At 44.8% G+C, this 11545-nt stretch overlaps 1 protein-coding gene across 1 annotated transcript in view; it reads right to left on the reverse strand.

Moving 5' to 3' along the window:
- Positions 1–5640: 5640 nt before the first annotated feature.
- KCNQ1 (potassium channel, voltage gated KQT-like subfamily Q, member 1) overlaps positions 5641–11545 on the reverse strand; it is a gene marked incomplete at its 5' end in the record, with an annotated part of 104803 nt that continues 98898 nt past the window's right edge. Inside the window, 2 exons of the mRNA XM_015420949.1 lie at positions 5641–5765; positions 8033–8098. Coding sequence (XP_015276435.1) covers positions 5641–5765; positions 8033–8098 — 191 coding nt within the window. The remainder of the gene's footprint in view (positions 5766–8032; positions 8099–11545) is intronic.

The raw sequence follows: 11545 nt of genomic DNA on the forward strand, positions 1-11545 counted from the left end.
CCCGAGCGGCTTGCCGCTTGGGCCTCGCTGCTCTCTTCCCCCCTTCCGAAGGGGCGGCAGTGGTGAGGGAGTTCGCAGAGCATTCCCTGCGCATGCGCAGGGGATGCTCTGTCACTTTTGGGGGGATTTAAGTATTCCCCCCCAATATTTTTTCCAGGTTTTTAGATTTTTGTGCACACCTGGGGACTACCCCAAATGTGCACAAACATCTCCCCCAGGTGCCCCCTATGTGCGGAAATAAGTATCCACACGCAGGGGGCATGTTCGGTATTAGATATATAGATAAAGAGACAACTAATGGGGAACATGAGAGAGATTTATAAAAATTATGCATGGGGTAGAGAGAGTGGACAGAGAGAGCTTTTTGTCCCTCTCCCAAAATAGTAGAATTCGACGGCATCCAATGAAGCTGACGGACAGTAGATCCCAGGACGAACAAAAGGAAATACTTATTTACTCGAGTGATTAAAATGAGGAATTCACTGCCAAAAGATGTAGTGATGGCCACAGGCACAGACAGCTTTAAAAGAAGATTAGATAGATTAATGGAGGATAGGTCTATCGGTGGCTGGCTCTTAGTCATGGTGAACCTCCATATACAGAGGCAGTAAACCTCTGAATACCAGGGCCAGGAAGCAACATCAGGGGAAGACCTCAGTCTCTATGTCCTGTTGTTAGCCCTCCAGAGTAACTGGTTGGCACTGTATGAGAGAGGATGCTGGACTAGATGGACCACCAGTCTGATCCAGCGGGGCTGTTTTTTTGGTCTGCTCTGTTGATCTGTCAGAACATACTGCTAGTTGAGATGACATAGAATCTAATTACTCCAGGTTCCCCTCTGCCACCAAGACACAAGTGTCCAATATAGGAGTACTGTCGCACTGAGTTGTGGCCAGAGGTTAATCTCAACGAAGCAGTGTGAACAAAACCCACCATCTCTCTGACGATGTCAAATTCTGACATCATACAGTAGCCGCACAATTTGTGGAACTGAATTAAGAGGCCCTGATGCCTGCTGCGGTCATGCAGCAGCCTCCCCTCTCGTTTTTTCTAAATGTGGGCATACTTCATAAACGTGGCAAATTCGTGGCTGATCGAGGGAGACCCCGGAGATGTCCTGAAGTGCCATTTGTATAAGCCTGTTGCTGGCTTAATCTTCCTTTCCCATCAGGACGCTTGTGGCGAACTAGACAAGAACTCGTTGCAAAAGTTCTTCCATCCTTCCAAACTAAGTGGAAACAGAGATTTTAAACACATTCCTTAATCTGACTTTTACCAGGCAAGTTTCCTAATAGTACAGTAGGTAACCAATATCTGTTCCAGGTGATTTATATTGCCTGTCAAAGAGAAGTAATTTTATGCTCTCAGGTGAAATCTGTTTGCAGTTTTTTTCTTTTTGCCAAGCACATGCCTCCAATTCACACAGCGGCTCTTACTCACGCCTATGTGGTTATGAAATCGGTTTCTTTCATACACACTCATTTTCATGGTCCCTGGGGCATATTAATTTATATACGGCGCTGCAGTCCAAGATTCAACAGCACATTATTCTTATTGATTCCAAGCCCCTTCATTCTCCGGCGAAGAGTTACCGTATTATGCAGCTGGGCTATAAAATACTCTTCATGCTGATGCGTCTCTTATAGAGCATGGATCGTTTTTATGGTCTGAACCGAAGCTACATTTGAGACGTCTACATGTTAATTGGTTTACAGAGCTTGGCTAGATATTTTTGATATATACCACAGAGCACATCAGAATACTTGCACGAAACATTCTACACCAACGATGTCTATTAACTTTGGAATGCCAGAGGTTTTCATAATTCTAGCAAAGCGGACTGCATAAAGGGGGGGGGGAGAGAGAGAGAAACGTTTGCAGCCAAATTTACAAGCGCATAAAAAAGAATTTGCATGTGGAGTCCCTTGGGAAATAAATCATCATTCTCAATTATGACAACTTAAGACTTTCTTCATGCAGCAATTTCTGACCACAAACCACTTTTGTTTTTATTATATTACAAACTCTGTAATTGGTGCTGAGTGTGCATTTCTATCTGTACACTCTATAGATGGAGCTGTGATGGCTCAAGTGGTTAAGACGCTGAACTGCAGGCTGTGGAAGGTCAGTAGTTCAGCAGTTCGAGACCCGAGTGTGCCGCATGACAGAGTGAGCTCCCGTCTCTAGTTCCAGCTCCTGCCAACCTAACAGTTCGAAAGCAAGAAACTGCAAGTAGATAAATAGGTACCACTTTGGTAGGAAGGTAACAGCGTTCCGTGTGCCTTGGTGTTTAGTCATGCCGGCCACATGACCACGGAAACGTCTTCGGACAGCGCCGGCTCTTCGGCTTTGAAATGGAGATGAGCACCGCAACCCTAGAGTCGGATTCGACTGACTTTCGAGCAAGGGAAACCTTTACCTTTTTACACTCTATAGACTGGATTCTGTGGAAAAGTTCACAGAAAGAGTTGGAAGAGCAGCTCTTTCTTACCTTGCCCTCCATTGTATACCCCAGAAATCCTCTACTGAGGGCTAGGGATTCCTCATAAACAAAAATCTCCAACATGACTAAGGCAGTATCATATAAAGAAAATATGTATAAGATGTTTTATAGATGGTATATTACACCAGATAAGCTGGCTAAGCAGAATGAAAATTGTTCAGATAAATGTTGGAAATGCAAAAACAAGACAGGTACATTTTATCATATGTGGTGGCTTTGTGATGTAACAAAGAGATATTGGAGATGGGTCCACAAGATGATGCAAGAGATATTGAGAACTAAGATACCATTTTTGCCTGAAATATTATTACTAAACATATTTCCAAAGGAGTTTGATAAAGGTGATAGATATTTGATAGTACACCTATCTACTGCAGCAAGAATATTACATGCAAAATATTGGAAACAAATGGAAACACCAAAGAAGCAAGAATATGTGAATAAACTGTTGGAGACGGCTGAAAATGACAACTGTCATCGTTGATGAGAGGGGCAAAAGAACCAACATTTCAAAAGACGTGGAAGAAACTGTATGATTGGTACAATATAAATGCATAGCTTAAAGTAATGACATTTTTGGTATTAGTAATCTTTTTTAGTTAAATAGAAACTATGGTAAAAAGTTAAGAGTATACAGAAACTTAAGCAAACTTATAGGAATTTTTTAAATATGGTAATAGAGTTATAAGAAAATATACTGATCTCTCTGTATGTTTTATGTGTGTAAGTGGATGTTTGTTATGTAGTATGTTTGTTTGTTGGTGTATAATACATCTGAAAGCCTGCCCAAATAACAAGAAGATGCCGCTTGGGTGCTGGTAGGCAGTACCTTCCCCCATACGAATTGTGGCCCTAGGTAGGAATTAATTAGTATATATGTAAACCGCTCAGAGACCCCTCGGGGTCAAGGGTGGTATATAAATCGAATGTAATAAATAAATAATAAATAAATAATAATATGAAAAATAATAAATGTGTACCTTATGGGTACTTAAAAAAAAATCACCACAGAGCCCTGACCTGGATAGCCCAGGCAAGCCTCTTCTTGTCAGATCTTGGAAGCTAAGCAGGCCTGGCCCTGGCTAGTATTTGGACGGGAAACCTCCAAGGAATACCAGGGTTGTGACACTGAGACAGGTGACGGCAGGCCACCTCTGAATGTCCCGTTGCCTTCAAGCCTCACTAGAGGTCGCCATCTTGACTTGATGGCAAAAAAAATAAATAACTCACCACAGCATGGGGGACTGCAGTGAGGATGGGTTATCAAAAGAAACTGCCTTCTCCTCAATCAGTGGGGAGGGGTGTTTTGCATATGAAGTCACCCCTGCTAATTTGGTCTCCCACGCTGCAGTGCAGTTAAAAAACAACACATCACTTGTCCGCATATAGGATGGAAACATGATGGTAACAGGATAGGGTTGCCAAGTCCATTTTAGCCCCCAGCGGGGGACTTTGAGGGGCGTGCCCGGAGGAGGAGGGGCATCCTCGATGTGATGATGTCACGTTGGGGACATCCGCCCCCCTGCCCCCCACCCGATGGGCATGTGGGGAAACACCAGCTCCCTGCACTTAGAGCCCCTTTAAGTGCAGGGAGAAGGGAGAGGGGTGGCTGCGGGTGTTGGGGCTTGGGGGCGGGGCATCCCCCATCGGCCAGCTGGCCAGCAGCAAATAGAACCCCCAAGCAGGGGACCCCTGCCCCAAGCAAGTAGAACCCCCAAGCAGGGGACCCCTGCCAAACCGGGGGGGGGGTTGGCAACCCTATAACAGGAGCTTCACTTGATTGTCCTAGATGACATCTGCATTAGTAGACTACATCTTTTGTATTTATTTACATCATTCATAGTCCACCTTTCTCACTGAGACTCACTTGTGACAGACAATTTAAATGAACAGGAATGGGACAGCCAACGAACAATACAATAGGGTTTTGGACCGCATACATCCGAAAGCGAGCCGAAAATCTGAAAACAGAGCCGAAACCAAGTCGAGACAAAGCACGAGCAGTGACACGAAACGTTAAATGATGCAAGAGCTGCACAGAAGAATCATACTTGCAGCAACAGACCGGATGTAAAAGACACCGTAGTACAGACCGTAGTTCCTACCTCTTTACCAAAAAATTTTTTTTCCTGAAAAGTTAATTACAGTACATCCCTGTTACCCGTGCCCTCCTGAATAATTCATTTTTGCCTTGTCTGCTGAAAGCCAGGAGTATGGGAGCCTCTCATCGGGCAGTCCATTCCACAAGGTAGGAGACAAAACAGAGAACACGTGCGCATGGGCAGTTCTTGATTTCACCCAATTGCAAGGTGGCCCTTACAGAAGGCCATGCTCAGATGAGTGAAGCTTTCATGGCGGGACACAGGGGGAGAGAAAGCCCCACAGATATGACAGACCCAGGCTATATGGACGGCTTTGTGTGTGATGGCCGATACCTTTCATTGAGTCTGGTAAATGAAGGGCACCCAGTGGAGTGACTGCAAAACAGGATTAATATGCGCACTCCGCCTGGCTCTTGCTAATAACTGAGCAGCAGTATGCTGCACCATCTGGAGTCTCCAAGTTGACTTGGGGGGGGGGGGCTATGTAGGGTGCACTGCAATAGTCTAGTCCATGGGTTCCGAGTGCACATTTGACTACGTGACTTTCAATAATTCCCAATATCCTTGTGCGTAACAAATGGGTGTAATCTCAGTATTGCTGCACGTGAGTGACAAAAACACTGGTGTAGGGTTTCTCCATACCGTCATTGTTGCTTTAAAAGGAATTGCTTTGTATCCACACCTCCCTTACGTGTTTAAGTGGGACATTAACATATCAGGAACAACTTGATACGACTTGATGTCAAAAATGATGTCCCTGTTTTTTAGGCTGTCTGCAACATTTGGCAGAAGTGAATCTGCAGTAATCAGTCAAGGGCCTGCTACTGAAGATGCAGTTATTCCCCAAGAACAGTGCTGTATGCTACTTAAAAATTACGTTTCCCAAGCAGAAAGGCTATACTGTTTAATGGACTTCAAGATGGTATATGCAGATTCTATCTGAAATAATTTAACACAGATAACTACCCTGATTACTAGCATGTACTCATCGGACGTGTCTGACATTAATGACAACATAGTTCAGAAGCCTGTGACTTACTGTGAGATGTGAGTTATTGGGGTCAGCAACGTCTCACCCTCCAGGTCAAGTTCATCAGCAAAACTGTTGGTCCTAATGAATGATCCAGTGTTTGCATCTAAAAATGGAGAGTTTTTTTTCACTAGAAAAGAAACAGGAAGGTAAAAGTTAAATTGCTGTGTATTTCTTATATATATATATATTAAGGCTACATAAAAGCTTTAAAGCATTTATAATATTTGAGTGGATAACTGAAGGAAACCCATTAAAAGGTAGAGCCAAATGTCAGACCACAACAACAGAAGCACAGAAGGAAAAGGCTACTGAGTTTTTCCCCCTCTGCAACTATAAATGTCCATTCCTTACTGTCTACTGAAATTTACTCTGTATACGTTAAATGGTATTTTAGGGACTTAGCTCCGCGTGTACTAAAAATATTAAGAAAACAGCAACAATAATGTGCCTATCTAAACACACTGCATTTTATATAGCCAATAAGATCAAAGAAACTTGGGAAGAATGCCCTAACAAAACAGTGCATTCAGCTACAGATCTCTACAACCCTACTCATGTCAAATATGCCGATAGCGTGCTACATTTGGACAATTCAATGTACTTCTGAAGGAAGGAGCCACTTGAGATCTGTGATCAGATCACCAGACGTTTTCAATTTTCTTTAGAAGCAGGCAAAAAGAAGAAGAAATTAGTTGGTTTCAATTGAGGCCAGGCTGATGGGGGAGTACCCTTTTCCCCATGATAATTTCCTGCAAGAAAATCAACCACGCCTGGGCTGCTTTCTTTTTTTTCCTATCAGTACTAACAACAATTCAGGACAGGAGACATCGTCATCTGGGGGAGAGTAGTTTAACCCCTCTTCCCCAGCCTTCCTATCACAGCAACTCTCTTTAGTAAGGTCAATGGTATGCTAATCAAAATTTCATGACAGTTCTACCTTATACCTTCATATTTGTACTATGTATAATATTCGAGAAGAAATGCAAGTAAGATAGAGAGGGATGGACATAGGGTTGCCAAGTCGTTGCAGTCGCCGCAGCGGGGGACCATAGAGTTTTCCCTCCGATGGTCGTGGCCCCACCCCCAGCATGCTCGGCGTCCTAATGTCACTTCCTGGTGACGCGTACGTCAGGGTGGGGTTCCCCCTGGGGCCCAATCCGCCGCCGGCGGGGAACGGGCCTCTGGGGCGGAGGTTTCCCCATCCCCCGGGGGGACTTGGCAGCCCTTGATGGACATGATAGATAAAAGAAGCACTTCAAAGTCAGAGTTATCTGCACATTTCTGCAAAGTGCAGCTCAACCCAACTTATTTTTGTTTTCATGGTTCTTTCACCATATTTGGCATGGGATCTAGGTGCAGGGGAATGTCTTGCTGCAAGGAAGGCAGCCATTTTTGTGCTATTGTGTGATTACAGGGCTCTTTTTGTAGCAGGAACTCCTTTGCATATTAGGCAGCACACCCCTAATGTAGCCAATCCCTCAAGAGCTTACAGAGCTCTTCTTAGAGGGGTTACTGTAAACTCTTGGAGGATTGGCTACATTAGGGTTGCCAAGTCGAATTTTCTTACTGGCAGGGGAGCGTATCCGGGTTCCGGGAGCTCTCCTCCGATGCACGTGCGCGTCCCAGAAGTGACGCGCGACGTCGATCACGTTGGGGGGGTGGCCCCAATCATCGGAGGGAAAACCATAGAGTTTTCCCTCCGACAATCAGGGCCACACCCCCAACATGATCAATGTGATTGCGTCACCTCTGGTGACGCAGCCACGCTGCGCTTCGGGGGGCGGAGTTCCCCCCGGGGCCCGATTCCGCAGCGGCAGAAATCGGGCCTCCAAAGCGGGGGTTTACCCACCCCCCGCCCCCACTTGGCAGCCCTAGGCTACATTAGGGGTGTGTCGCCTAATATGCAAAGGAGTTTCTGCTACATGATTTATTTATTTTTGGTATGAGGAAGAAAAAACATTTATCGTGAATTGTCAGTGACTCAGAAAATACTGATTCAGTTTAATTATTTAAAAAAACATCTTGTTGTGCTGCTTTAGCTGATATTACATAGTAGCTTATAAACTGGGAGAGAGCTCTTCTTCAAAATCTAAGCACATATTTTAACTGCTCAGTCTCAGCCCCGATGTGAAATAATGGTATACGTTTTACTGAACTGTAGCCCTTAAAACATAAACAATAAAAGCAACAACAACAGGCCGAAAAGTAAATGACAATTTTCTGCTGGTTTTGATGAATTAGCACACTTGTGGGATAACTTTTAAATACATTGTTTTCAGACAACTTTTCAAACACACACATATAACCCCTTCGCCCATAAATCACAACAGAATGAGGTCCAGTCTCTGCACCTGAAGGTTTAATGGAAATGAAGCAATGAAATGCAGGTGTTACCTGGAGAAGGAGGACAACTGGAAGATGGCTGCTCTGCGGAAAAGGAGGTCCAGGAATGCTGTTGGACTGAGTTAACAGATAAAAAAAGACAGTGCACAGGACACAGAAACAGAAAGGGGAAAAGTCAGATGGAGAGGAAGCAATGCAATCCAGGCCATAATTGCATCTGTTATTTTAATTTTTTAAAGACTGGAAAACAGGTTTTACAAGTAGGACTGATTCACACACTACAAAGTCTGTACAAAGAACATGTCTCCATGTGCCTGGTAATTGCTTGCTGGGAATTGAATTTCCAGGTACAAATGGACCAAATTCAGATTAGAACCCTGGCATGAGAGAAGGAGGGGCTTCAGCCTTTCTCCCTCCATCTCTGCTGGTTTTCTAACCTTACACAGCTCCAGAGAACCACTTACATGTACTGATAACTACTTCTATGTTTTCCCCACACTTATCAGGGTGGGAAAACAGCAAATGGAGAAGACTGAAGCCCCTTTATAGGAGCTGCGGTGGCTCAAATGGTTAAGACGCTAAACTGCAGGCTGTGGAAGGTCAGTAGTTCAGCAGTTCGAGACCCGAGTGTGCCGCATGACGGAGTGAGCTCCCGTCTCTAGTTCCAGCTCCTGCCAACCTAGCAGTTCGAAAGCAAGAAATTGCAAGTCGATAAATAGGTACCACTTCGGTGGGAAGGTAACAGCGTTCCGTGCACCTTGGTGTTTAGTCATGCCGGCCACATGACCACGGAAACGTCTTCGGACAGTGCCGGCTCTTCGGCTTTGAAACGGAGATGAGCACCGCAACCCTAGAGTCGGACTTGACTGGCTTTCGAGCAAGGGAACCTTTACCTTTACCTTTAAAGCCCCTTCTCTTCATGTGGAAAAAGCATTTTCTTAATTTCCTTAAAAAAATTAAAAGAATGTACTATTTTGAAGAGGTTTCTGTGTTTTGTTTAGATGTTGTAGGTGTACTTTTCCTGAGATCTGAGATGCTCAGAAATGCATACCCAGGGAACTTAAAAAAAATAATAATAATGGGACACCAGGGAAATGGGGAAGACCATTCCCTCAAAGTTTCACAGAATTCAATGAAAGATCATTGCAGTAAAACACCAGGTGGAAAGAAAGAAAAAATCAAGTCCTTATAAAAAGTACACTCGGGTCTCGAACTGCTGAACTACCGACCTTCCACAGCCTGCAGTTCAGCGTCTTAACCACTTGAGCCACCGCAGCTCCTTATAAAGGTGGGGAAAACTTTTCACTCATTATATTTATAGTTGAATTCTGTATCATCTTAACAGTAGGACAATCCACCAATTTTACAATACAGTATTTTACTTTCCCTCAAAAAAGTGTGTGTGTATATACATATACATGTACATGTATATTTTTTTGCCCCTGCCCAAGTGGAGTCAGACTAGATTTCTTCTAGGTCTTCCCCCCCCCCCCTGTCAAGTTGCATAATTTATGATGGTTTATGGCAACCCCACAGAGTTTTCAAAACAAGAGGCATTCAGAGATGGTTTGTCATTGCCTGCCTCTGGTATTCCTTGGCGGCCTCCAGTGTTCCCTCTAAGCTGAGTTAGTGTGAGCTAGCTCACAGTTTTTAAGCCTCCAGCTCATACATTTTTGTCTTAGCTCAGGAAGGGAGGGCTCCTCCAGAGCAAACTAATTTATACAGTAGCCAAATCGCTCGCTCACAGCTTTAAAGTCAGTAGCTCAGAAAGCAGAATTTTTGCTCACAAGACTCCACAGCTTAGAGGGAACATTGGCGGCCTCCCATCCAAATATTGACCAGGAATGATCCCGATTGGTTTCCAAGATCTGATGAGATCAGGCTAGCCAGGTGAGGGCTTTATTCAGGATAATATAATTTCCCGTTCTGCTAAATCTAAGCAAACTAGAAATACCATGTGCTAAGAATGCAATACAGAGGAAATTAAGCACGTTTAATACCATTTGTTTCAGTGGGAGAGTTCAGCACATTCCTGGCTCTCTCCCACTGAAACGTGAAACAAACGTTAGGCTTCGTACTGTCTGCATTTATCTCCCTACTTTTCCTGTCATACAAAAAATATAAGACTACACTTCTGAGCAGGGGTCGTTTCGTAGAAAAAAAGCTAGGTGAACTCATTAGCATAACTCATTAGCATATGCCACACCCCCTGACATCACCAGAAGTGTGTCATAAGGCCACACACCCCCCCCCCAACGGTCCCGGCTGCCGCCGCCGGCCTTGCAGCTCCACTGCCGAGCCCCATGAGGGGCCCGGCGGTGGACCCGCAAGGCCGGCGGGAGTGCAAGGAAGCCCCGCCAAGGCCCTCCCTGGCCCCAGGCAGGCAGGGGTGGGGAGAGGCGGGGGGGGAGCAACTTACCCTCCCTCTTCTCCTGCCTCCTCCTGGCTGAATGAGGGCCGGAAGCGGGGTGGCCAGAAGCAGGGGGCGGGGCTTCATCATGTGCCCCGCCCCCTGCCCGGTGGAACTGCGATCCCCCGCGATCCCCTCCGAAATGGTCTCTGCTTCTGAGATTTAAAAAATCCCAAGAAAGGTTGCACTGAAGGTATTCCCTGTGGTATAAGGTGCCATGAAAGTCACTGAGGCCGCAATCTGAAGCACACTGACTAGGGAGTAAGCCCCATTAAACTCAGTGAGATTTACTTCTCAGTATACATGCTTTAAGACTGCACTGCATATGACCTTGAGCCAGCCACTGTGCCTCAGCTTTAATCTACCTCACAGAATTGTTTCGAGGAGAAAATGCAGTCAGCCCATCCATGTACACCACTCTTGAGTTCTTTGAAAAAAGGATGGGATACAAGTGTGATGAATACACAGGGCTTTTTTGTAGAAAAAGCCCAGCAGGAACTCATTAGCATAATAGGCCATACCCAACAGCAGGAACTCATTAGCATATTAGGCCACACCCATGGCAGCACAGCTCATTAGCATATTAGGCAGCATGCCCGTGTTACCAGAAGTGTGGTCATCCAGCCACACCCACCTTTTGCTTCTTATTCTGTTTACCTTGTTTGTTGTCAAAACCCAGGGCTTTTTTTATTGCAGGAACTCCTTTGCATGTTAGGCCACACACCCCTAATGTAGCCAATCCTAATGAGTTCCTGCTGTTGGGTGTGGCCTATTATGCTAATGAGTTCCTGCTGGGTGTGGCCAATTTAGGAGCCAGCCCGAACTCCGTTCCTGTGCGTTCCTGCCCAAAAATAGCCCTGTGAATACAGAATATTAGAAATATATGAAAATAATCTAAGATGCTAATGAATATCTATTATCAATGCCTACTGGGAATGTTTGGGTTGTGTTAGGGTTGTGGTCGCCCTCTCTGGGTTTTTGAGATTCTGGAATGATTGTGGTTATTGAGCACTTTAATTGTTTTATTGGTTTTAAATTGTATATGTTGTTTTTAACTGTATTAGAGTATTGATGTTTTATTAGCAAGCTTTTTCTTGCCTTGTTAGCCGCCCTGAGCCCTACGGGGAAGGGCGGGGTATAAATTTAATAATAAA

The sequence above is a fragment of the Gekko japonicus genome, unplaced genomic scaffold (assembly GCF_001447785.1).
Source record: "Gekko japonicus isolate JY-2015 unplaced genomic scaffold, Gekko_japonicus_V1.1 scaffold2970, whole genome shotgun sequence".
Lineage (NCBI taxonomy): Eukaryota > Metazoa > Chordata > Lepidosauria > Squamata > Gekkonidae > Gekko > Gekko japonicus.